This window comes from Pholcus phalangioides, unplaced genomic scaffold (assembly GCF_987345545.1).
Source record: "Pholcus phalangioides strain wild (caught in Gottingen) unplaced genomic scaffold, Ppha-v1.0 ptg000008l_1, whole genome shotgun sequence".
In the NCBI taxonomy this organism is placed as follows: domain Eukaryota; kingdom Metazoa; phylum Arthropoda; class Arachnida; order Araneae; family Pholcidae; genus Pholcus; species Pholcus phalangioides.
The window spans coordinates 18,721,628-18,749,208 of NW_028301601.1; the positions used below are offsets into that span (position 1 = coordinate 18,721,628).

General features: G+C 33.8%; 1 protein-coding gene and 1 long non-coding RNA gene across 5 annotated transcripts in view; one reads left to right on the top strand and one right to left on the bottom strand.

Moving 5' to 3' along the window:
- Positions 1-25,554, bottom strand: part of LOC149083936 (hephaestin-like protein) — a 100,166-nt gene extending 74,612 nt beyond the window's left edge. Inside the window, exon 1 of the mRNA XM_089234312.1 lies at positions 24,818-25,554. Coding sequence (XP_089090438.1) covers positions 24,818-25,146 — 329 coding nt within the window. The 5' untranslated portion in view covers positions 25,147-25,554. The remainder of the gene's footprint in view (positions 1-24,817) is intronic.
- Positions 1-27,581, top strand: part of LOC149083937 (uncharacterized) — a 102,343-nt gene that overhangs the window by 19,216 nt on the left and 55,546 nt on the right. For 3 of the 4 annotated variants that reach the window (XR_016192929.1, XR_016192931.1, XR_016192930.1), the window contains exon 2: positions 22,391-22,476. This is a non-coding gene — a long non-coding RNA (uncharacterized LOC149083937). Of the gene's footprint in view, positions 1-14,549; positions 14,695-22,390; positions 22,477-27,581 lie in introns of all 4 variants that reach the window. The other variant, XR_016192932.1, reaches the window with a different exon arrangement.

Below are 27,581 nucleotides of genomic sequence, written 5' to 3' on the forward strand. Positions count from 1 at the left end.
ACGGCCTTTATCCCTTATCAACATCTCGTTGATAAGTTAACGTATGTGAATTTAATATTCTATGTAAATTAAATTAATTTTGGAATGCCGAAATTCTGTCGTAGACCCATTTCAGACCAATGAGTATTCCGCTTGAGATTGGGTAGTTAGTATGGATGTTTTGAGAGAATTCTAGAGCAACTTCAACCTTTAAGTACGGGCCAAGAAAAGGAAAAAATCCATTAAGCCCGAGGACCAACAAGTCACACAGCGGTATTTAGATTTACATGTGACGTCTTAACGGGTAGGGGCCAACCGGGTCCAGGGCCCCGAGTGAAACAATGGGCTCTATATTGATTAATTTTAAAATCGATTCTCATTAATTTTAAAATCGATTCTCATTAATTTTAAAATCGATTCTCATTAATTTTAAAATCGATTCTCATTAATTTTAAAATCGATTCTCATTAATTTTAAAATCGATTCTCATTAATTTTAAAATCGATTCTCATTAATTTTAAAATCGATTCTCATTAATTTTAAAATCGATTCCCTCATTAATTTTAAAATCACTTTTTCTCGCTATTTCTAACATTGTTTTTTTCAATAGTAATAAAATTGCTTCTTTCAATAATTCTAAAATTATTTCTCTATTCAATCTGAAATTATTTCCCATTAATTCTGAACTTATTTCTCTATTCAATCTGAAATTATTTGCCATTAATTCTGAAATTATTTCTCTCATTAGTTCTGAAATGTTTTCTAAAAGTAAATTTGAAATTACTTCTTTCATTGAAATTCGGCAATGCATTTTTTTCGAGGGATTCTTGTGGTCCACGGGAAATGTGTTGAAAACTTCTGTTCTCAAAGGCTTTTTTGGCCCATTACCCTACAAAATATTGTAGGTGCTTGATCACCCACTGCACCCCAGCTCCGACAACAGTTGAGTTTCAAATTAATCTCACTATATGTATTTGAAGATCTATAATTAAAAAATTGTGGACATTATCACAACTGCCTTCTTCTAAAATAATGATAGTTATATAACTTTTAAAATTCATAATAAACATAATGGAGTCTGGATAAATTTCCGCAACTAAAAAATCGAACATGAAAAATCACAACACTAACTGAAATCTCGATATTATAAAATTACTTTCAAAATTCATTTTAATAGCTTAGATTAGAAGAGACGGAATCTAGAAATTGAGGTGTCAAAATGCTTGATACTACTGAAATTTCATTGTTGTGAAGATTTTAGAATGCTATGAATTCAGCTTCCGAGGTTTTTCTTATCAGGATTTCGGTCTGTCGGGATTTTGAGCTTCCAAATTCCGGCTGACGGGAATTCGGGCTGCTGGATTTCAACTGTCATGATTTTTAGCTGTCGGAATTTCGGATTGCTATGATTGCAGCTGTCGAGATTTTTGGGATGCCATGATTCCAGATGTTTACGAGGTTCCGATGATTTCAGCTATCGAAATATCGAGCAGTGATGATTCAGCTGACGACAGTTTGGTCAATTATGGTTTCGACAGACGGGTATTTGGGCAATTATGATTTCGACAAACGGGTATTCGGACAATGATGACTTCTACAAATGGGTATTCTGGACGCCATGATTACACAACTGTCCGGATTTTGAGCCTCCATGATTTCAGCTGAAGGACTTCATGATTTTATGCTTTCAACTATCGAGAATTCGGGCTGCCATGACATTAGCTGTGGGGATTTTGAATTGTCATTGCTTCAGGTGTCAGGATTTTGGGGCTGTCGTGGTTTCAACTGTCGGGATTCTATCCTGGTCTGTGTGAATACCATTATATTAGTTTAATATCTAAGCTCTCGGAAAGATTCAGTTAATTCTAATAGAAATAAAGAATATGTAGCGTTAAGATTAACAATAATGAGTTTCAATAATCAACATAAATTATCTTTAATTAAGGATGGAGAAAAGACAAAGATAAGAAACAACCATTAACACAAATTCAATTAAAAAAAAATAATAATCAGAAATAACTCAAATAAGAAATGGTTGATTAGAAAATAAGATATTAGAATAGAGAATTTCGTGAAAAACTTTCATTAATGATCGAAAGGGCTTCGGGCGAACATGGACAGAATAATAATGATTATAATGGATAATAGAAACGGCAGGGGGGGGGGATATAAAACAATGTTTGTTTAAGAGGGGTGGGGGATGGATTCTCAATGAATGGTAGGTGGACCTCACGCCTTGTATACAATCTCTTCTCCATACAATGAACTATTAAAGAATAATAAAGATAATTTAAAGCTGTGAGATAGAGAAATCATTTGAGATAGAGCTTAGCTTCCTGAAACTTTGATATATAGGATATAACTGCGTTGAATAAGTCTAATTTACACGTGACCCCAAAATATTGAACAAAATTTCAACGAGGCATCGTCATTATTGTTATTATCATCATCATCATCGTCATATATACTTATTATATTATAATATAACTGAGAGGAAGTATATTAAGAAAATATCCGTAAAACGAACAAACGCCCAAAAAAAAAAAAAAAAAATGTTTAATTAATTTCTTAATCTCAAATTTGATAAATAAATACAATTTTTCTTATCAACAATTTTAACAAATAAGTTTGCTCTTCGGTATTCATTGAATGTATTTCAAATATTAGGTGTAACAAATCTGTATGTATACATTTTTTGGGCCTGCTATTGTACTTGAATGTGGTGCATGACGGATTGGGTGATTGATATGAGTGTTATGCAGTGATATAGGAATAATTTTAATTAAATTTCAACAATCTTGCAAGTTAATGTTATTGTCTTTATTCACTATTTCGAAAATGAATAGACGCGTTAAATTATTATTATTACTGCATTTGGAAATATTGAATATAAATACAAAATCAGAAGCCACATCGTCCAAATTTCCCAACAAGATAGCTGGGAGGAAAATGAATATGTATTGTTCTTAAATGATCATTCAATTTGAACCCATACAAAAAAAAAAGCATTCATTTTATTACACGAAACCAGTTCTGGCAAATCATTCTTTAAAGCTCGCGAATCGACTGTATAATGGAATTCTTCACGTATATATTCCCGAATATAGCCTTTGTTATCCATTTCTGTCATTACATGACCATTTCGACTAAATCATTAAATGGCCTCTGTTGCTATTAAATGACTCGATTCTCTCCAAACCATCTCGTTATGTTCTCTGTCTGGTTATTGATCATAACGCAATAAAACTTCCATAAATTCGTGATTACGTGACACCCGAGTCCCTATTTTTGGTTATATTCCGTAAATGAAGCTCGAAGAGTATATTTTAAATCCGATTATGACTATCCCGAAGGTCCTAGACCTTTATTGTTTTGAGAAATCGCCATAATACGTGCTTAGACTCGTTTAATTTCGTTTGAAGCTTGAGTTTTTTTGATATCGAACAATGTAGCATGTTTTTTTCCTTATGTCCCTACCTCATAATGAAATTTATGAATATTTATGAAACAGAATACTATAATAACTAAAACTAAACCGTATTCACTGAGAAACAGCGTTTTAAAATAGACGGAAATAAGAAATATTTCGTAAATTTAATTACCATGTTTAGCGGGTATTCAATACGAATAGATTGTATTTAGAGAGAGAGAGAGATAATGAATCATTTTACGTCGATCGAGAGATTTTATTCAAATAATAATTTTAGTATTTTAAGAACTGATTTAAAATAATGACAAAATTGATATTGATTGCTTTTGGCATCCTTGACTGGAAGAGGGGCGGCTCTCTTCACCCTAATGTCTCCAGTGTGTTCGTTAGCCGCTGTGGCGATCGAGTGGTGGTGTTAGTGACGGACCCGGAATCGTCACCACAGTGGTGGTCGGCTGAAGATGATTTTCCGCGGGTTCCCAAAGATCGAGGCGTGAATGCGAGCCAATCCCCTCGTCGAAAAGTCTCGCCACAGAATCCCCGTTTACATGCGCAATAAAGCATCCCGGGTAATTCGCGGTAACAGGGATTTTCACAACAACCCGTTTACACGCCATTTAGTTTATCCCGGTATCCCCCCCCCCTCTTTTCGGAATTCGTCACTGGTCACGTGGGTTGAACGGGTGGTTAGCTCAAGATGACCGACGAAGGAGCAAACAGCAATTTTCGCGGCACGAAAGATTATGGGAGAGGAGGTCGAAGTCACCCACCATTATTCCGCAACAAAGATGGGACTCTTTTGATGGATCTACGTCCCACCCTTTTTTTTCCCATGAGTAAAAAAAGTTGCCATGCAGGTAATAATCACCAAAGCTACCCCCCCAATCTTATACATGTAAACAGGGCTAGAGAGAAACAGGCCCACAACGGTACAAATATTCAATCATTGAACTTCACTCGCAGTTAGAAAAACAGATGGTAGCGCCGCACATAACAAGTATTACACAGAAACAAACCTCACGGCGTAGGTGCACAGCACGTACATGCAATTCGTTAGAAATTCCGCAGAAGAATGTGGATGAAGCGCATGCAAGAGTAAGTAGTAGTGAGGTCGTTAATTGATTTTCATGTAAATTTGTAGCGTAAAAATTTCAAATACAAGGTGCTTCAGAATTCGCTCGAATCATAATTTATAATTTTTTTCCTAAATGAATATAAACCATTTAACAATAACATAAGGTATTAAACTTATGATCTGAAACATTACTTTTAATAAAAGTTGAAAAAAACTTTGAATTAGCAATAAACGTTGAAAATGTCAGCCTTTCTCACAGACACATACGCCCCATTTATATGTGCAATATTACGGTAGCATTGGGGGTTCTAATACCCGCTGCTTGTGACGACTTTTTCTCTTCGTAAGGAAAAAAAAATGGAGAGCAGTCATGGTGAAAATTCTTGAAGCGGGTTTTATAAACCAGTTTTTTCTATTTCCCCATGTAAACGGAGCTATAGGCGCGTTCGTTTTGCGAGATTGCTCGAAACTTTACAAAGTTGGCGAGAATTAATGTCTACTGCTGAACCACGCATGAACCTCGTCCATATTCCGTTGCGGAACTTCTAACGAATTGGTGCATGTAGGAATGTGTGTGTGTGTGTATTTGTAGTGAACCTGACGTGAAATTTGTTTCTGTATAATGCTTGTTGTGTGTAGTGTTTCCATCTGCCATCAATATTTCTAACTGTGAGTGAGGCGTAATGGTTGAATAATTGTATTGCTGTACGCCTGTTGCTCTGATGGGGATGTCAGCTATTGTTGTTATAACCAAGTTGAACTGCAAAATGCTTTTCTCTGGGCCCAATGTCTACTGGGTTTCCCTGTCTCTCTTATGCAGAGAAGTCTTTTTTAGGAACCAAGCATGGTTTTTGTTTTAAGAAAATTGGCCCGAAATAATTTTTTTCCAACTGCTCCGTAAACTCTTTCGCATGCAAAAACACTTACTGTAATGGAATTAGAAAATTTCGTGTTGTTCTTAGACACCAATTTAGCAATCGCATATAGAAAATTTGAGGCGATTGTACCAATTTTCTAGTCGGCATGGAGATCTGGGACCAGGAATTCGTCAAGCCATGAAGTATTCTTTCTTCCGATTTTCAGCAGGTGCAAACTAAGGTGGGTATGTGGGGGGGGGGGGTTGTACCATTGAGAGAAATAACACTAACTCTACATATATCTGGGTTCGTCAATGCTAAAATAAGGGGCTTTTAAGGAGGTGAGATATCTCGTCAATGGCACTTGATGCGTTAATAAACATCTTTGATAAAGAGTGAAGAAGGCAATGATCGTAATGTTCTGCTTTTTAACGGCATCCATAAAACTGGGAAATTATTCTAGCGGCTTTAATTATACTAAGCTACCGTCAAAACATAGATCCAGACTAGATTTATTGCCTTTTTCTTTAATTACAGGTTATCAAGGATAATGATTGCATTTGCCTCTGTATCTATAGTTCGTGGCAGTCGGAAAATGGTTGCTCATTAACATGCCAAAGAAGGTTATTCATTTCTGTTGTATAATTTTTATGGTCGTCGTCGTTTACGGCCGTTGTTTGCGTAGTTTCTGTCGTATTTAAATGCAGTAAATAATGCGTTCTTTCCTTTTATGATTTCCTTTTTGTGAAATTTCATTATTGCTTTCTAGATCATTTACGTCTATAGAAATTTCCTGATTTCGCCATTGTCACAAAGATTAGTAGGTTAGTTGTTATCGCTTTTAAAATGAGGATATTTTTTCATAAATCGAGGATTTTTCTATCTTTAAGGGAACGTTCAAATGAAAATTTCTTGCTAAAAAAATGCTTTAATGGAATTTCAGAGTATCAATTTAATAACAATTTCAGGTCTCTTACTTTAAAAAATGTGTTTCAACAAGCTTGGCGCCTTATTTATACACCAAAAGGGGCCAAATTGGAACTCATTTTTTAGCGATTTTTTTTTCCTATATATACATCTCAAATTAATTTTATTTGTACACCAAAAGGGGCCAAATTGGAACTCATTTTTTAGCGATTTTTTTTTCCTATATATACATCTCAAATTTCATTGGAAAGCATCAATTTTTTTTTTTTCATTTTGCTCTGTAGGCATATATCAATAAATTGTAGCATGCATATTACTGTGTTATTTTATTTTCATGCTAATTTTGGCAAAAAAAAAGTTGAAAACAATGAAAAACTTGTAATAAAAACAAATTTATATTTTTATATTCATTAATGCTTTTTTCATAATACAAAATGCATGCTACAATCCATTGATATGTGCCTACAGAGCAAATTAAAAAAAGAAATTGATTCTTTTCAAAGAAATTTGAGACACAGGATACAAAAAAAGTGACCGTTCCAATTTGGCGCCTTTTGGTGTATAAATAAGGCACCAAGCATGTTGAAACACATTTTTTAAACTAAGAGACCTGAAATTGTTATTATATTGATGCTGAATAGAGTAATATATATACATATATATATAAGAAATTTTCATTTGAACGTCATGTGTCCCCTTAGAGCTTCTCAATCTTTTAAAATATGCACACTCACGCTTTTCTTGAATGTGCAAAACTTTCGCACGCTATCTCAAGCTGTCAAAATTTTCATGCGCATGTCCACGCCGGGTTTATTTCAAGGCATTAAACAATATTTAACAATTTAAACAATTTTTTTGAAAATAACTTTAAACTCTGAAATGAACTCGGCCCAGGCAGCTTTGGTGCCTCTCGCAATTTAACAAATTTAACAATCACTGCGCCAGCGGTTCCCGAATACTTTTAGTTGTAACCACTCCCCCCCCCCCCCAGAAAAAGTATTGGTGCCTGCTATGGACAACCCCATTAAAAGCAGCAGAAACTACAGCCATCTAACAGTGAAAATGTTCTCGAATAATGGAGGATATTGCTTCTATTCAGTCGTAGTAAATGTGATACGATAGCAATGCCATCTACGTGGAATACAAAAGAACAACTCCTATCCGGAGATCAAAACCACAAGTAAAATTCTTTTGTCAAATTATAACAGTAATACAATTGCAGTCTATAAACGTTGCAGCTGTGATTTTTGCGCTTTAATTCAATTAAAACACATCTTGAAGTAATTTATGATAAAAAAAAATTTCCAACTTGGCATTAGTTATTCTTATAATTATAAAATTGAGCCGTCCAGCCCCCCTTCCCCCAGTAAAAAAAAGAAGCCGTAGATTCCCTATCGGGACCACTGCGCTGCACTGCACAATAATACGCGAAATAGACCTTTTAAAAAAATCCAAATGTGTTGTGAATCGGATAGATTTAAAATTGTATCGATTTAATGTGATTCTATAAATTTTAGTAATGAATAAATATAATTTAAAATTTATAGTGCGCATTTGTTTGCAAGGCCGTCTTAAAATAATTATGGGCCCCTACCCACACCCCCCCCCCCTTTCCAGGCACACTGATTTCACTGAGGTCCTTTAGCTGACTAAAAATTCCTGCTTTACAATTTTCCTGAACCATCTCGAAAACCTTAACCAGATGTTATTAACCTCACTATTATGAGCCGTCCCGGGCCATGTCCGAGTACAGTAGATCCCGCTTATAACGTTTTTCCAGTTAGAACGATTTATATTGGAGAGGTCCAACTTTTAATAATACTCATCGAGATTTCCCGCCTAAAGTTTTGTCCTTCTTACAACGTCTTTTTTACGACGGTTTAAAAAAGAAAAAAAAACGTTATAAGCGTATCCACTACATATTATGCCAATATTCTTTTCCATAACCTTTTATTAGGGTTGGTGCGATTAATCGTTTAATCGGGTCGGCCGATCGATCAATTGTTAATCGCAGTTAAAAGGTTTACTTGAGTTAATCGATTCGACCAATTCGATTAAAATTCGATTAAAATTTTATTAGAAGTTTCTGATTTAACTTGATTTTTTTTTTAAAAAACCGGTCAGATGTTATAAATCATGTTTTACACAGAACATCTTGGATGTGACCATATATGAATCAATATTTTCATGAAATTAGATTCAACGGAACTTGATGATTTCAGTTTCAAATTCAGTTTGATGGGAGAATTTTAGAAAACAAAATCAAAATTTATTGTGTCCACTATGAACAGACATTTTCCGGTATTCTTTTCCTATTTTCCGGAATATATATATTTTTACATTTCCGGAAGCATCAGCTGATTTCCACGCAACTACCATTCGAGAGGAGTTTCTAGGCAAGAAAGCAACAGTGTAATCGAAAGTAGTTTCGAAATCAGTGAATAATAACCATAAATAGCCGATTTTTTTTAATTATAAACAAACACAAGATCCGAGTGAAGAAATTACAGGTTTTGGCAACTATGCAATACTAAATTGCTTGAAGCGGGCAGCCTTAATTTCTTAACCTATTCCTATATTTGTGTACATGTACAGAATATGTGATATAATTAAAATATATTTTTATACCATCTTAATATTATATGATTACAAAAAATATTCGATTAAAATTCGATTAATCAATTAAAAATTTTTCATCAATCAGTTAAAAATTTTAATCTGTCCAGATTCCTACCTTTTATTAAAGTAAATTAATAAATTTTTCGTCCCATTTCTGAAGTATGCTACATTTCCACTGCTATAAACATTATATGCAACTTCGTAATTTTTAATTTAGGTTAAAATTTTATACAAATACAAATACAAATACAAATACAAATACAAATACAAATACAAATACAAAAACAACGCCACAACAGGCAAAATGCCCATCGAGGTGGCTGAGAAAAAGATGCCCATAAAAATATGGATGTCATATATTTCAAAAATACAGCAACCCAATTGAGAATGCAATTAACACAAATTATAATCAGTATATACACACATAATCAGTATATACACATTTTGATGGGTATTGTATTTTTGTGGGTATTGTATTTTTGTTCTTCATCGCATTTTTTTTTATCATTCTAATTTTCCGTCACATTTCCCGAATTTTGATGAAATATTGAAATTTTGTACAGTTAAATTTTTAATTTGATGAAATATTGATTTTGTTTTCGTTCAGAACATCACTTATCTTACACTTATAAGGCAGTAGTTGTTTTTATCACCACATATGTTTTAATTTAAAATAACCACTAAAATAGTTTTACCATAATCTCCAATTTTGATGAACGATTGAAATTGTTCAATTTTGGATAATTTTCGAACTTTTTTCTCATCACATTTTTCATCAGTTTGATGATTTTAATTTTTCGTCACTTTTTCCCGTTTTGATGAATAGCTATTCAAATTTTCTCATCGAATTTCTAAATTTCGGTGATTTTTTTGAAAAAAAATCATTTTTTCACCATGTATATTTTACATATTTCAAGAGACAGTGATAAGAAACTTTTTCATCATATTTTCCAATTTCTATGAATTATTGAATTTTTCAATTTTTATAAATTGGTTGAAAATTTTTGTGCTGTATTTCCTCATTTTTATGATTTTTTGAAAATTTTTGCATTGCAGTTCCTCATTTGTATGAATTGATGAAAAATTCCTCTTCTATATTTACTCGAATCATTTCTTTTTTTGCTGCACACTAGCATTTCCGTTTCCATAATAACAGTATTAAAAAAAAATTCGCCTAATATATCCACCAGAATCATTCATACAATGAAAAATCGTGGTTTTTCCTTTGACTAACAGCTCAATGACGCACGGACATCAAGGCGATTCTGTCCAAGGCTATTGAAAAAAGTAAAAATCCGTACTGGCCTGTGGTTAAAATAGTCAACGTGCATGAATTCAAAGAATTATAATTAGCAAAATCGTAATTTATCTCCGGCTAAATCAGCCGCTAATTAGGAACAATTAATGCTAATCCACGCCTAAACAGTTGTACAGGAAACATTAATGATCATGCCACCGTTCTGAGTGACATTTACCTGCGCAGATATTTGGATACACAAACTACACCGGTTGTTTTACCCGGAAAAAAACATTATCTTTAGAATCAAGGAAACTCAAATGGTTTCGCATTAAGTTTATCCTCTTCCCCTTATAGCCAATATCTTATTTCCATAACCATGGAAGAAAATAAGATCTAAATAACCTCATATTTTTCTTACCACTCGTTTCTTATATTACATACAACCCGTAACGTTTATAAACTAAGGAAATAAAATAATAACCAAAATGTCAAGGTTATGCAATATAGACTCTAATAGATACGTAAATATCCAATATATCTATCAGCTACGTGAAAACCCACCGATATATCTATGAAAAATGGAGGTTTTTCTCTCCTTCAGGGCGAAAAATTCCTAAATTGGCGCAAGGTTTTTTTTTTTTCATTCTCCCCATTTCGATTCATTTTTTTTTCTTTTCCATCAAGGAAATCAATTCTGAATTACGTAACAATATGGAACCTATTGGGTGTGGTACTCATATAGTCTAAATGAGAGAGAAAGAAAAGGCGAAGGTACCAGAACGTGACAATTCCCGAGACACATACTAAACAGGTGTCAAACCCATATTTTAAGGAAGCCTAGCGGGCATGCAAATGTGCCAAAAAAAAAAAGCCGCAGCCGCTTAGTAATTACTTGCCGGTGAGTGGAAATAAAATGTGAAAAACAGAAACAAGAGAAAAAAATTAATTCATTTTTTTTTCTATTTTGTATGCAATTTATTTATTTATTTTTTTGGAGTATATTTCTTTCTAACCCTAAGGCTAAAAAATGTACAATAAAAAATACAGTAAATTACCGTTAGTAGTGGGAAAAAAAGGGTTTTCTTCATATATATTTCCTACTATCTATGATTTATTATTTCCAGCATTTGGCCATGGGTTATTATTATTATTATTTTTTTGTTATCATTCATACAACGCCCTTTTTTTTTTTTGCTTTGTTTGTAATCTCTTTCTTATTCTTTCCCCGATGGTAATGATTTTGAAAGTTGAAAGATTCATGTTACTTTTCTTTTCCTTTCAACATGTCCGTCCATAAGTTAAGATGTAAAGGGGAATATAGAAAATGGAAGCGGTAGAAAATGATCGAAATTCAATACGATTTACAAACCGTATAGAACCTTTTTTTTTTTTCTTTTCTTTCAATACAATGGATGAATAGGATATGATCATTTACAAGGTTATTTGAGGAGGGATATGGAAAAAAAAAAAAAAAATCAATGACATGTTTAAGAATCGGTTTATATTACTGTATAATACTGCGAATTTTTGTTTGTAATATCTGCGTGCAGTTACACGCCTTTCTACTACCACGTATTATTATCATCGTATTTTTGAAAATGATAGCGCGGTAAAACCTGTCTTCAACGGAATAGCAAGGGACCGAGATTTTTTTTTTTCCCCGTTGTGAACACGGCTTTCCTCTTAATAAAGGTTCAATTGATATATTGTGTAAAATTATATAACGATCTCGTTATATAACGATAAAATAAATAAATAATTTGTCTGTAATTACTAAATACCGTATTTAGGTTTTGACACATCTGTTTTTCTTCTCAAATAACGGCATTTAGGTTCTTCACAAATTTTCAATTAGGGTGTCAATATCTGTCGTGTCACTTATAATGAGTGGTTTAAAAGCAATTGTCGAATAGCTAATGTCTAGATACGAAAAATATTCGGTTATAGTGAGTTGAAAATCTTTGCTGTAACGGCGAAAAATTCTCAGAAACGAGAGTTTTTCCTTCACTTTCTACGAGAATTAAACATGATGATTCTTGTAATAGCATATGATCCTCGATGAAATTACTTTGAGCCACTTCTAACAATGAATAGACATAGAGAAATCTTTTCTTTTTATTACTTTTTTTTTGAATTCCCTCTTATGTTTTCAGGCTTCTCCCCTATACACTTGAGATATGTAATATTTGTCGCTCCCAGTGACTGAGAGACCTCAGGACCAGAACTTGCAGTATAAAATTGTTTCGTAGGACTGAGAAAAATCGTGCTGAAAAACTTTCCGATTAGTGGTAAAATGTTGAGTTCATGCAGCCATGGAAGTGAGCAGTGGTATAATAATTCAGAATTTTAACTGTCCAATTGGTTGGTTTAATTATTTTGATAATGCGAAATTCTACGCAAAAATGCCTAAAAAAAAGTGAATAAAAATGCAAGATACATCGTCAAAAACGTGCTACACCAAGAATTACAATAAAAAAAAAATGAAATAAAATAATCCTTATTTCTTTTTTTGAACCTTTGGGTTTTTTGAATCTTCGGATCACTTGATTGACGTGCGGCACAGTTCCAGAGCACTTAAGTGGCCCACAACACATTTCCAGAATACTTGAGTGGCCCGGACGCATTTCCACATGAAAGATCCGTGGAACATTTAGAGATGACCAAAGTGGCTTTACAGAGGACTTTACAATAGGGAGGATGTTAGTTCAGGTGCCGACAAACTAGGAAAAGGTTTGTTCTCGTTGTTGGCACACCGAGTAAGATGCCATTAAGAATATTTCATATTTTTATATAGTGTGGTTGACGACGTAAGCATCATTCAAACCCTCTCCCCCCTTGTCATCAGAAATCAGCAGACCCGAAAAAAAACCCTTGCCCAGCGATGCCGACGTAACACGTGAATGACCATTTATTACTCTACTGCACACTTTTTAATTATATCTCCGTGCAGTGATATACCCTTTGACCACCATTTTATTATTAAATTTTTTGGAAATGATAACAATAATATTGTTTTAAGATTTAAATAATTTTTCCTCAGAAATTATTATGGTTTTTCTTTGTACTTGATGAGTATAAAATTCATCTTATTTCTTATCATTTTGGAATTTATGCGTTGGGTGTAAGAGAAGTACAAGCTAACTGTGTGACGCTAATTTCTTCTTTCAAACATGTCCATAAATTAAAATGTAAGGCAGTGGTCGATCATATCCCCCACACACCTGCGTTCTTTCAATGCAAACATATTCAAGAAATCAAGTCTTTCTCCATTGCTCATGCCTTGTGTGCCAAAGAAGAACACGCGTAGCTCTTCTCTACAACCCCCCATCCCCCCAACCAAGTCTATGCTCCTGTGTAGGTATGCTCTCCAAAACCTGACGGCATACTCCAGTGCAGGACGAACTAAGCCTCGGAAAAGCGGAAGGATGACTTTACGAGAACATGAAGAGACCTTTTTTTTTTTATAAATGAATCCGAGCATTCTATTCGATTTTTCGACCATCGCTGAACATAGCTCATGAAACCTAAGCCGTGAGAATTCCTAAATCGGTGACCTTAGTTGCATCCGGAAATGACACCACCATTCAACTCGTAAGTGAAACGTGGGTTGATCGAACCAAAATGAGAGACCATGCATTCAATCAACGCTAAAGGTGATTACATTTAACAGCAACAACATTAAAACTCCATTCATTAGCGCATGCGGCATTCATATTACTGTATAAGTTCGCCTGGAGCATCTCCCTATCGAAGCAATAGAAAACGATCGAAACTGAATCGGATTTATGGACGGTAAAACTTTTATATAGATAAAAGAGTAGGTTTTACAATAAAAATAACTTTTATAAAAGAAACTTTTATAACAGATGAATAGGATAATGTTATAAATCAATGATGTGTTTTTAAGGATTGGTTATTATTTACTATGTAATAATGCAAAATATATAGTTTTTTTAAAACAATATCTGCGTGCAGTGACACGCCTTTCTTCCATCATATTGTTATTATATTTTTGAAAATAATAATATGATTGTTGTTGTAAGATTTTAATCGGAAATTTTCGGCATTTTTTTCTCTTTGTGTTGGCAGAATGTAAAATTCATATCTTATTTGTTAACATGTTGGTATTTATGCGTTGGATGTAAAAGAAATATACAAATACAATCTATGATTATACAAATTTAAAGTTCGTGATTTCCTGTTGAATTTGCATGCGATTCGTGACGTGGGTATTACAAAAGTAAGAAACTGAATAGAACATATTGAGCGCACGCACGCACACACACACACACGAAATATCTTATGAATTAATGAGGGTGAATCCATGTTCTTTAAAGCTTTTCATAATAGGCTTAGACGGTCGATGATGCCAAAGAGGATGAACCAATTATATATTCATGAGTTTTATTTATTCTTTTGTAGCGTGATTTCGATGATCAATAAACAAGGCTGCGATTCTTAGAAAGTCAATTACAGCACTTTTAAGAGTTACAACGGAAGGCTTACCGTTTAGCTAAGGCACCATGTGAGATATATACATAATTCTAATCCTGATGGTGCCACGAACGTGAGTATTTTGAGAATCTCTGCTTCTAGGGGAATATTAAGAGAGGCCGCCGAGAATATCTGGTGTGCCTAACCAAAGGCCACTGGAGAGATTTCGTGGGTGGAGGGGGGAAGCTTTGATGAGAAAAAAAATTATTTCATTATTTTAAATTGCTATATTCTGTGTATTATTTTGTAAAAGAGGTCCCTGGCTTTTATTTTATTGATACAGGGGGTTCTTGGATTTGATTTTACATAGATTAAAACACAAAAGGTGAAGAACTCTTGCTTTAAATGAATAACGCTTTGTTTGGAAAACGTTTGTTGTATAACGACAAAGGTTGGTAATAATTATAAAGACAGACAATATTTAGATGCTATTAGTGGTTGATATAATGGGATTATTTGGATGAAATTATATATTATGGGCAAATGAAAAAAAGCCCATGGAATTTATTTGAGAGAAATTTACAGGTGGTCAAAGAAAATGTGTTAGTAAGATGATATAATTTCATTTTTTAATAGTATTTTCTCAATGGTAGGTTCTTCTTTATCGACTGAACTATATATTCCTAAACTTTAGGTTTCAGCCCCCCCCCCCAATTCAAAAAATAATTTTTTCTCATCGCCCCCCCCCCTCAAGCTAACCCATAGGATCCTATACTATGCACATATCTTTTTATCACCGCCCCCGTACCATTCCATACTTCGGGACGATATCGACCATTTTGGTAGAAGCATTAGACTAATGGACTAAATGAAGAACTCATAGTGTTTACATAATCAACTGCTGCACTCTCATAATTTCTGGTGGAATAAGGTTACTATAATGATAATTGTATCTGTTACAGTTTCTGAACGGTGTTACAAATACAGATACAGGGGCGATATTCAAACCTTTTTAGACACATTCCCAGATTACATCCATTTTTATTAGCTAGAATTTCTGATGGAATGATGACGACGTACTTGTTCGATTATTCAGAATTCACCAATTTTCAAAGACACCTACCAGTCAAAATCCCCAGGAGTTAATGTCTGGATGGCCATACGTACTGGTATATGTAACATTTTAAGCTGCCATGTTTCTTTAATTTAAATTTTGACAGCTTCAGATATGAATCGCCTCATAAAAATGAAAATTAATATTGAGAAGGGCAAAAAGAACTGTTCTTTGGAAATAAATGAAAAAAAAAAAAAAAAATATATATATATATATGTATGTTAAAGTAGGGAAATTAAATTCGCGTTTTTAATGTTAACGAGAAAATCAGGTGTGAAATGTTAAAGTAGGAAACGAAGTTCGCATTTCCAATGTTAACGGGTATCAACGGGAGAGAGTAACGAGAAAAAACCAAATATGAACTCAAATGAGTGATTGAATTCAATTATAACCAGAGAGTGATGGCCATTTATTTCCGTTATATTCGCGATTAAGGCAAATGAAGGTAGCCGGCGGATAAACGGGACCTTCATACAAAGAAGTAACAAATGAAAAAGACGTAACGTTAAAAATCAAAAGTACACTTCTCTCGCTTTCGCTCACTGAGAACGTATATTCGATACGAAATCAAGAAAGCAACGCACCCAGGGTTTACGTGACTGGAATTCTTAATGAATGGGTGTGAGATCAGGTCTAGACTTTCTCATAGAGGGTATATACGAGATAGGAAAAAAAAAAAAAAAAAAATTACACTTGTTTTCTTGGACAAGATGAAGGTTTTTGTGAAGATAATTTCTTCCCCTTCCAAAACCTAGATAGATCCTATTTTCCTTTATTCTGGTTTGTTTACTTACACCTTAGATGTCTCCATCGATTTGCCATTGAGAGCATATCAGACGGGTCATCCTTTGTATACAGAGGTGTATCGAGGAGAAAAATCTATATATGAAACATCTAATCAGCGTTCGCGAAGAATCAGAGCGAAATAAATTAGCCGATAGTCATACTGATAATATACACACAAACACACATAGGCTAGAAAAGATTTTCTCCTATCAGAACATCTCGAAAATATTTTCTCCAACAATTCGCTATAATAAGCATAATTCACGTCTGTGAAATTAATTAATCAGTTCGAGATGTAGAGCAAGACGAAAATAAACTCAATTAGAATTTTAGATATTTGATGAATGATTTGCGGAGAATTCACGTCCAATAATTACATTCTTATGATAATAAGCTTATTCCCATTTAGATAGCGTTTTATCGAAATAAATTTTCTATACGACAGGACGAATGAATGGAATATACTGTACTAAATAATTAACGTGACGAGAGAGAGAGAGAGGTAATAATTAATATGGGGATAGTTATGGTAATTTTAATGGTGATTCAGTCATAATTACTTGTATTTCCTTAAAATTTATCATTAAAAAATTGGAAAATTATCTCTATTGAGTCCCCTAATTCACCTTAAAGTCCAAATTTAATGGCAGATTGGAATCTCTCCCCATTTATAAATTACCTTTTGTATATACAGTGTGTCCAGAAATTTCTTACCCATTAATTTTCCTCCTCAACCATTAGTCATAGGCGAAAGATTCCAGGTACAAATATGTTTAAAAGCAATTGAATATTCATATCATGAATAAAGAACAAATAATTTTTTCAAAGAAAATGGCAAAATTTAACTTCCTATACTTTTCTTAGGGCCCTATATCTATGCCTCCTTCATGAGGGGAAAAAATTCCCGACAATACATAAATCTCTAGATTTCAAAATAAATTTCATTGAAAATGTGATTTAATAAATTCGAAAATTCATCTAAGGATGTGGCAGCGCAGAATAGATAAATGCATTTCGATCGAATGAATTTTACAAAATTTAATTTTTCAGAGGATAAGAAGCACTTTGCGCTTTCTTTCAATCACAATCCGTTTTTGCTCCTCAAAAACCCTTGGCTTTTTACTGCGAGAAATAGAAACACCAATAGGAAGCTGAAAGTGTGGCTTATACTTCGAAAATTAAATTTGTGAAAATTTAAAGAGTGTCCCCTAAATTCGGAAATAGATAAAAAATTCGTAAAAATTTAAAGAATTGCTTTTTTTTAATGTGGATTTCGAAAAAATTATCTGACGTAAGCGGATTTTTTCTTGGGGTACAGAAAAAAAATAGGTACAGTTTTTGTCGATGGAAAGGGCTGCATGAAAGCAAATGGAATTATGGAAATCAGTGTCCTTTAAAATGCAATATAGCTCATTCCTTAATTTTTCTATTTTACTGGCGTTCGTATAAGTTTCTCACTGTAGCGTTAAAGCACCATTGGTGACGTTTTTCTACCTCAGCCACAAATCACCTTCAGTGTCTGAAACGTTTGTAAAGCTTCGGATCTGATACTAAAGAGATTGACGGGAATGTTTCAGGTTCTTAATTCAGTGATTAGCTTCCGCGCAGTGTTAATTCTCATCTAATTCTAATTTCTTCTCCATCGACCAAAATTTGAACTAAATTTCTTTCTGTAACAAAAAAATAATTCCCCTCCTTCGTGTGAGAATAACTTTTTCTCAAACCGCATTCAAATATGTCGACCAATTCCTTCAATTTTTAGGAATTTTCAAACTGTTCACTACAGGACACCCTGTCAAACCATCCGAAGATGGCCTCTCTGGGCGGTCAGCGGTCATGTCTGCCTGTCTATATCTATCATTGATTCTTTACCGCCACATTAATGTTGATAAATTTCAGAAGTCCGTTGAATACACATAAACTTTTATGAAACTGATTTTGGGCTCACCGAGACATCTGCAGCTGGGATTATGACTCAGCCTCCACCCCACACTAATATTAATATCTACCTCATTTGACCCTCTCAGTGCAATGTGGGAGTACCTAAACTCCTTAAAAAACTCTTATTTCAGCATTGACAAGCCCAAATATTTTGTAGAGTGGATTTCTCAATGAAACACTTTTCCCCTATACGCCCCCCCCCCTGCAGAAAACCACAAGGAAACTTACCAATTTACATAGGATTCAATCATTCCTAATATGCCGCTGGAAGGGTTAAAACATTTTGCGCAATTAAAACTCCTTTTTCAATGATCAACGATCGATAAAAAAAAAAAAAAAATAGTCTGCGTAAGAACTTCCTCGACACGCTGTATATAACGGCGAAGTATGCATTGTATGCAATATTATAATCACATATATTCGGAAAAAATTTTAATTATATACCATTACAAAAATTAAAAAAAAAACAGCCTAGGAGCTATAGAAACAATCCCTTAGATCAATGATATTAGCGCCTGGTACGACGATATGTTTTCTTGTGGAAGTAAAGTAAGGAACTGGTTTAAAAGTGTGTTTATTAGGAATATTTCTCCGACGAGGAAATAAGAAAACTTAACCTTGGTGCAAGAAAGAATCAAAAAAAAGCAATAACGATTATTTTATTTCATTTTTTGTTGTTAATTCTTCGTGTAGCACGTTTTTCATGATGTGTATGTTGTGCAGTTTTGTTTCTATCTTTTTTCTTTCTAGAGTGATAGATAGATACCGTTATAACATTATTATTATTATTATTTTGCCTCTCGGCGGCCACAATCGCGTTGCTTATGATCGGGACTTGTTTATATCTCGTTTTTAGATCAATTATTATTTTTCGACATTCGCCTCATTAAGTCCAATGCTAATATATGTATGAGAGATCTCTATTTTTCTCTCTTTTCAAAGTCTATTTCATTTTTTATTTGTGACCTTATGTAATCACTAGAAATGGGAACCTTTATTTTTCTGGATTAGTTCTGATCGGTGTTTCCTAAATCTAAAGTGGGCGATATCGCTCCTTGAGGAGGAGGGGGGCGGGTGGGTGACTGACATCACCAAAGAGTTGGTCAAAGCTATAGCCACTGGATTTCCCTATTCCAGTTGCCTTGGTGAAAGCTAAGGATTTAATCCAGGATTCCCCCTATGGGTTATCTTAGCAAAGAGGGGACTGCATTTTCTAGAGAGATAAGGATGATGAGACAAAAAAATAAGTTTGAAACATTTGAGAAATGCACACATTTTTTTTTTTTTTTTTTTTACATTCGTTTACATTGTACTTTGGGGTTTCCTAAAAGGGGCGATATATATATAATTGATCATAGGGAATAGTACAAGCTACAAATACAATATGGGTACTATGGGTAGCCTTAGCAAAAAAGTGAGTGAGATTTTCTTTTCTGAGAATGAGACATGATATTTATATCATCCCCCCTTCATTTAGCCCATTCCCCTCCCCCCCCCATGGTACCCTTTGAGCATATTTTCTTCTCGTGGGCCCTTGTCTCATCCAGCTCTTCGATTCAGAAGCACCTTTCTATTCAGCCACCTCGTTGGGCATTTTGCCTGTTGTGGCGTTGTATTTGTATTTATTAAATTGAAATCGTGCTCAAGTATTTACAACCTAACCGATACTTGTCCTAGCAATGGCTAAAACAGGAATTCATAGGAACATAAAGAGGTCCGTGGAATCCAAAAGGTTCAGAACCACAGGTTTAGTGTATAGAATATTGTTTACTAGATAACAATTCTAAAAAATAATCATGTATTTTTTTCAATGTCTTATTAATTGTTTATTAATTTTTTTTTCATATGTTGAAGATGCATAGCTTTATTCTTTTTACGAAATTCAGCATATATACCAAACAAGGAAAAAAAATTAAACATTCGATCTTTACAAACAAATGTCACAAAAACCACCCAGAAAAAAAATTTCTGTCGATTTTACCAATGACTCAACTATCTCACAAGCATTGACGAGATATCTCGCCTCTTCAAATGCCTCTTACTTTGGCAATGCATGCCCAGATATTTTGTAAAGCTGATTTCTCATCAAGACACTTTTTTTCCTATATTTTGCAAAACTGCTGAAAAACGCGACAAGAACGCCTACTTCATAGAAAAAGATGTGGAATCTTTTTAGTGGTTTCTAACGTGGATCAGTTTTGGAAATAAATTGTGCCGTGGAAATCGTTAAGGAGTATCACGTTTTCCTAACAATTTCATTTTTGATGGCTTATGTCCCTCCCAAGATGATTAAAAATAATAAAATATCGAAAGACTAAATACAAAAGACTAATATAAAATACCTTTATAAACTATTTGAATCAGTTTTTGTTAACTTAAATACTTTTGAAAGTTAATAAATGAAACTCTCTCTTTATCTGGAACAAAATCTTTGGGTGAACCCCCCCACCCCCACCCCAAGTCGATCCTGCGTACGTCCCAGGAGCTAATGCAAATCATTATGAAGACTATGGACAAATCTGTCATAGGTTCCCCCGTGCTTAAAAAAGAAAATTTTTACGAAATTAAATGGGACAAAACTAAAAGAAGTATTTGTAAGTCCTCGAATAGGGAAACTATCCAGTGAGTTTGGTTTAACATAGAATGACAATCATTCATACCTGCAATGAATGAGTTTTTAGGGAATCAAGGCATCCTTGATCCTTCCTTCTGGGATCCTTCAATGATGAGTGATTACTGTTGGATTTTGCAGAAAGAAGACAACATGTAACATAATCGAAGAAATGAATTATTTTTATAAAATACTGGAAAAAATTAGTATAAATTTGTTTTTGGGTATACGCATATGCACTCTATTTATATTGTATGTATATGTATGAGGAAAAAAATGTTTTTTTCGCTATTTCATGAATAACGATGTTTGGATATGATAAAATAACTATCGTAATAAATATATTGGACTTTGTTATTAAGAATATGCCAATTATCTCCATTTTCAAGAGATGTGTAAGTTTTCATAGTATATGAGTATTTCAAAAAATGACAATCACGCATACAGAAAAAACTGCACGCGGTGGAGATTTTTTTACACTCATTTTTTTCACAGATTTTTTACGATGGAGATTTTCTACAAAAAATCTTATTTCACTCATGTTATAAAAAAAAAAAAAAGTTAAAAATCGTTGCCCAATGTAATTATATATAAATTTTGTTACCAAATTTCTTCAATAAAAACTCCACTCTTTTACGGACGATTGCTTGTCCCACCGTTGTCCGAAAAGACGGGGGATTTCATTTTACTGTATATCCCATTGCAATAGTTTGTCAATTCTCAAATTATCTAAATATGAATACCCAAGCAAGAGCCGTAAAGTATAGGACAAAAGTGTGAACTTCCAGACGTACAAATAAAATGGAAAAAATTATATATTTTCGTACTTTATTCACCTATTAAATAGTATAGCTAAATGACATCGTTCGTACTCCGGAAAAAAAGTATCATCAATCAACCAACCCAATCCACAGAGCCTAAATATTTTAAAATAATCAACAATGGAGTCTCAAACAACGATCAAATAACTTATGATACTAATGACAAAGCATCATAAAACTCTATTTAATGTCTAGACTCTAAAGATAAAGGCAGATCCAGACAGCTATTTGGCAGTACAATTTCCAAAGATAACGATTAATTACTTCGAGCGTTCTAAAAAGAGTCTTGTCTCGCATACGCAATTCAAATAATATTCACAAATAATGTCAATATTTATGTATGTATATCACACATAAATACCCTCTTCAAATAATAATTACACGAAGGAACCTTGAACCTCACTCATGAATTTATAATTGGATTTTGTTTTTGAGTGTGTTAATGTCATTACCGTTTTAAAAATATTTTAACATCCAATCCTTAGCTGTACATATTAATGTTGTCATTATAATTATGCATATATTTTAAAATATACTTTTTGTTTTTTCTCTTTAGTTTCAAATGAAAGACGGAGCCGTTCGATGAAATGGCAATTAGACAGAAAACAACCGGTTCCAGCGCTACGAGAAATACACCCTGGGGTGAGGAATTCTCTGTTCAATGCCATTATATAGAAAATTTTATTTATTTGTTATTATTATTTTTAAATATATGTGTGTATATATATATGCACAGTGTACTTTATCTTTTAAAAAAATCTCGCTCGAAAAATGGAGGCCTTAGTCGATGATGTGATCACAAACAACTAAATAGAAGCCACTCATCATTTTCTCCGTATAATAACATCCAATTTCGAGGACACGAATTATGAAAAGTAGAGCATTAGAATTAATGTATTCCATTTCGGTTGGAAAACGTACCTTACGGCGTGTGTTCGAATTAATACAACGCGTTAGTTTATGTACGATTCTATCTGTGTGTGTTTTATTTGTAATATGTATAGTTCGTGGGATATATTTTTTTTCTCTCTCTTTTGAAATAATCGTTGATATAAGATCTTAATCCTCGAAAAATTATGATTTGAATTTTAATGAGGTATTCAGATGTGAATTTTTTTTTTCTCATGATGGGGTCTATGCTATGTAGTCTATCATTTCGACTATTATTTTATAGGACAGGAATATTTTCGAACTTTAATTTAAATTTTTCTGGCAAACCTTATATTTCATCTTTTGGATAAAATTTGTGTCTATATTTAATCATTATGGACTCGTCAAGAAAATATATCCTCTTCGCTCCAAGTATTCAATGGCTTTTAATGACTTCTTGCTTTTTCCAGTACACATGTGTGTACTTGACTCAAATGGTCCAAATAAAGATATTAAACCTAATTAATTAATTATTCTTAAAGGGCGTTTTGACATACAATAAACACGGACCAGTCACAAAATCAAAATTGTATTATAGTTCCATATATTTATCCATGATATTTGATCAAAAATAATCCACATCCATTTCGCAAAGAAATAACACTTTCAACACTTTAGAAGGTTATAGAAGCTCATGGAGAGGTTTATGAAAATTGAAGCAAAATGGTTCACTAAAACGTTACTTATTATTCTGGGTAGGGTATGTGTGATTGAAAATGTTGCGATAAAATTTCGAATTAATGAAATTAATTTTATAACACTATCTTGATGTTCATTAGTTCATGGGGAGTCGTATGTGAGAATTTTGAGAGATCAGGAGAGGCACAGGAGGATAACTCACAGAAGCTCCGTGAAAGCGTGTGAGAAGTTTGAGAGCTTGGGGAAGCATGGAAATTTTCGAACCTTGGTGCATGAAAACTTTTGGAGCTCGAGGAAAGCGCATGAGGATTTCGAAAGCTCAGGAAAAGTCGCATAAACATTTTGTTAGCTCAGGAGAGGCACAGAAACATTTTTAGAGAACACGCATGGAAATTTTGAAAGGTCATCACAGGAAAATTTTAGGAGCTGGGGGTGGGGGAAGACGAAAGAACATTTTGTAAGCTAAGGAAAGGCGTATGAAAATTTTAGAGGCTTAGGAAAGTCATCAAAGCAAAAAATTGAAAATCTTGGACATAGAACGTAATGGAAAAACACAGTATATGGTCACTGAATGAATGAAGAATGGACTGGAAGAGATCTCGGCAACGGTATAAGTCCAGTAGCAAAGTTCTAGCGTTCATTCATCCATTCATAAGAACACTGAAGTTACAACAGAAAACCCGTACTATATCTCTGACATGGAATACAATGAAAAAACACCGTATACGGATACTGAAATTGCAACAAGAAACATGCACGAATAGAGTAAATAACTCGATATAGTCGATAAAAGAAAAAAATCATCCCCCAGCGAAATACGGTATATATCAATGAAGAAATGCTTGAGCTAGTGGTGCATACGAAAACCTGCCAAGGCTCATTGAAATGAGGCACTGAAGCATTGGAAAAATATAGAAATTCTCGAAAATTTCTCAGTTTTACCTCAAAAATAAAATTAAATGTGATATTTAAATTTTAAATGTGAATCTCAATTCTTTGAACAACTAACACCAATGAAGATCAAAATTCACAAACGTCGTAATGTACGACTTTTATCTCACAGTTTGCGCAAATGTTTAGCGAAATTTCATCATACATTCTTATATAATAGCGCAGGAAAAATAAAATCGACAGGTTCAAAAATCCATCCAATATATTTCACTTAAAATATATCCTTATCCATTTTGGGGAGAAATAGTAATTTTAGTAATGTGGTCCTGAAGCAGAATGGTCAACTAAAATATTACATATATTATTTTATAGAAGATATCTGGCGTCTAATTGAAAATTTTGAAGCAAAATTCAAACTTTAGAAATCGGAAAAAAATTACGTGATTACAGATCTGATGAAATCTCACGTTGTTACACTGATTAAAATACGATAAAAATGTAGAAGTAAGATAAAAATACGTACTCATCACCCTTTTCACCGATCTGATTCCCTCGTGGCGCATAATCCCATTCAACTTCTACGGCAGCGATGTAATAAACCCTAGTCGTTTTCACAGGAGGCGGCCTCTCCATAGCCCTCGTGTTCTCGTGAGGGGGAATAGGAGGACTATGACCGAAGAATGTCGAACCCCATGCTGAAAGTGGCGGCGAGGGTTCGATACCGTTCTTGAACCATTCTTTCTTCCATCCACCGACAAGTCTTTCTCCAAAACGGTCGATAGCGTAATCACTTTGAACATTCCACATAAAGACTAGAACGGCTAATCCATAACAAAAACTAAAAGCAGACATTTTTGTTTCCGATTGAAAAATGTAAAAAAAACAAATTGAAAGTCTAAAATTTTAAATTATTTATCAACTGCACATCAGGACTTGACTTTCATCAAAAAAAAAAAATTGCAGTCAGCAAAAACAGTACAACCGTCCAATAATGTCTGAACCAGACCGAGAGTCCAACTAGTTAGTGACTTACTCGCGCCGCTAATAGCAACAAACTAAGTTATACTAGTTGTCGCAGGCGATATTGGGGTAGAAAACCATGAAAATCGAGTTGAATAACGGTGGGGGAAAAAAAAAAATCATAAAGAGGGAAATAAAAAAAAAATTGAACTTTCTTCGAAAAGAAAAATAAATAAATAATAATCCCAGCGAAATTATCGAAGCTTTCTTTAACAAGTTAGCCAATAAACCATTGACTATAACGTACGCATACACCAATCAGAAACCCGGTTGTCCTGGTGACGTCATTCGCGTTAGTAGGTCGATTCAAGGAATACGGTCGACTACCTTCCAGAAGGTGGACTACAACAGTTTTCTTGAGAAAAAGAAATATTGTCATATTGTACCCAACTAGAGTCCATTCATTGACAATCTGACGTATACAGAAGAAAAAATAAAGGATAATAATAATAATAATAACACTGAAGAAAACCGCGCATGTGTCCAGTTAAGGATGAAAGTCGATTGATCCATTCGATCATGAGATATATATATATATTTTTATCAATATCACAATCAGTTCCTGGTGCTAATTAAGAAAAAAAGATATGGAAAGAGAACTATAACATCTATTTTTCGTGGGATATTTTATCATTGTATATGTTTATTTTGAAATTTTTTTTTTATTATTGAAATGGGAATAGTCTGGACGGGTCCGTACGCGTCATGATAACCTTGTCAGTTTCTTGCTTAGGAAACCGTGACCGTTTCTCTGCATTATTGAGAATAAAGTAACGATTTCCTTCTAATAATAACAACAAGAAGAAGAAAGTAAGAAACTTCTTTTCTTGCTTCTTTATCGGGAAGGGTTTCTTCTTTGGTTTCTTGACTGGGGAAGCGTCCCTTCGGGTTAATACGTGCCTTGGATAGATAGATTTATTTATTTTTGCTTCTTTCTTCTTCTCTGATGTTTCACTTTCTTCTCTTATTTTTTTTTTCTTCTTCGGTTTCACTTTTTTTCTTCTTCTTGTCTCATTTTTTGTTTCTCTCGTTTGAGCTTTTTTTCCTTTACTAAGAATGAAACGACCGTGCTGTGGACGGTGTATTAAAAGAGTCGCTGCCCTCTCTGATCTAGGAACTGATATGGATTCCTTTAATTTTAATACCGGAAATTTGTGTTACTGTTTTTGAGAGGAAATGAAAAGTTAAAAAAAAAATATCAGAAACTGACATCTATTCGTTTATTTTTTGTTTCATTTGTTAGAGATTTTCTTTCGATAATTTCATTAAAAGCAATAACCTTTCACAACATAACTTATGTACATGATTAATTTTATCTAACGCAATAGAGATGCCTCGAGGATGACTATAGAGATCTGTTGAAAAAAAAAAGTACAGTCGAGTGTACTTATATAACATACTTCCCCCGACATGGTGATCTGAGAAGTGTATGTTATAAACAAGGTCTTGAAATTAGCTTTATATAGCAGTTGTATGTATGCATAAAGTGCATTACTGAGATTGTCTCGGACAAAATAAATTATATAATATGCAGCACGCAATTATGTGTAATATAGAATGAGATTGTAGTTATTGGTTGATATCTGCTGCGGAATTTCGTAAAATTACTGGAGATATTACATACAGGCTATAAAGAACGTACGGACGTTTTTAACAACTGGCTGATGCGAAGATATCTATTTTGGAAAGAGGGACAATTAAACTGCTTTTGCGGGGAACCGAACCTACGTTCTTTCACTTTCCGGGTGAACGCCCTAGACTACAAAGGCAACGAATATCTCAATCTTTCCTTAGAGTTAGCTCATGTGCACTGAACGGGACCGTACATGGACGGTCGGACCTAACTCGGGCCAAGGCTCACAATTGCTGACACTGCCACCAGAGGGCGACAAAGGCAGTTGAATTTTCTCTCTTTCTCTCTGCCAGCTGTTAAAAAACGTTCGTATGGATAGCGGAGAGTGACATCATCCTCGTATAAAGAACATGCATATATCTCTTGTTGATTTCACTGGTATTGTTTGAGTTTATGCCAATAGTTTTCATTCCAAGTTGTCAGCTTTATGAAAAAAAAAAATCAACAATCCTAATTTTCATGAATTTTACATGTCATCAATTAAAATGCTTTTGCATGGGTCTTTTAATAGGTATAGATTTGATGCTGTTAAAACAGAGTGTGGATTTCTGCTTGTCCCAATAACAAAACAATCGTTTATTATCTATCTACCAAGTGATATAAAAGTAACACAAAATGGAAACATTCAATGGTT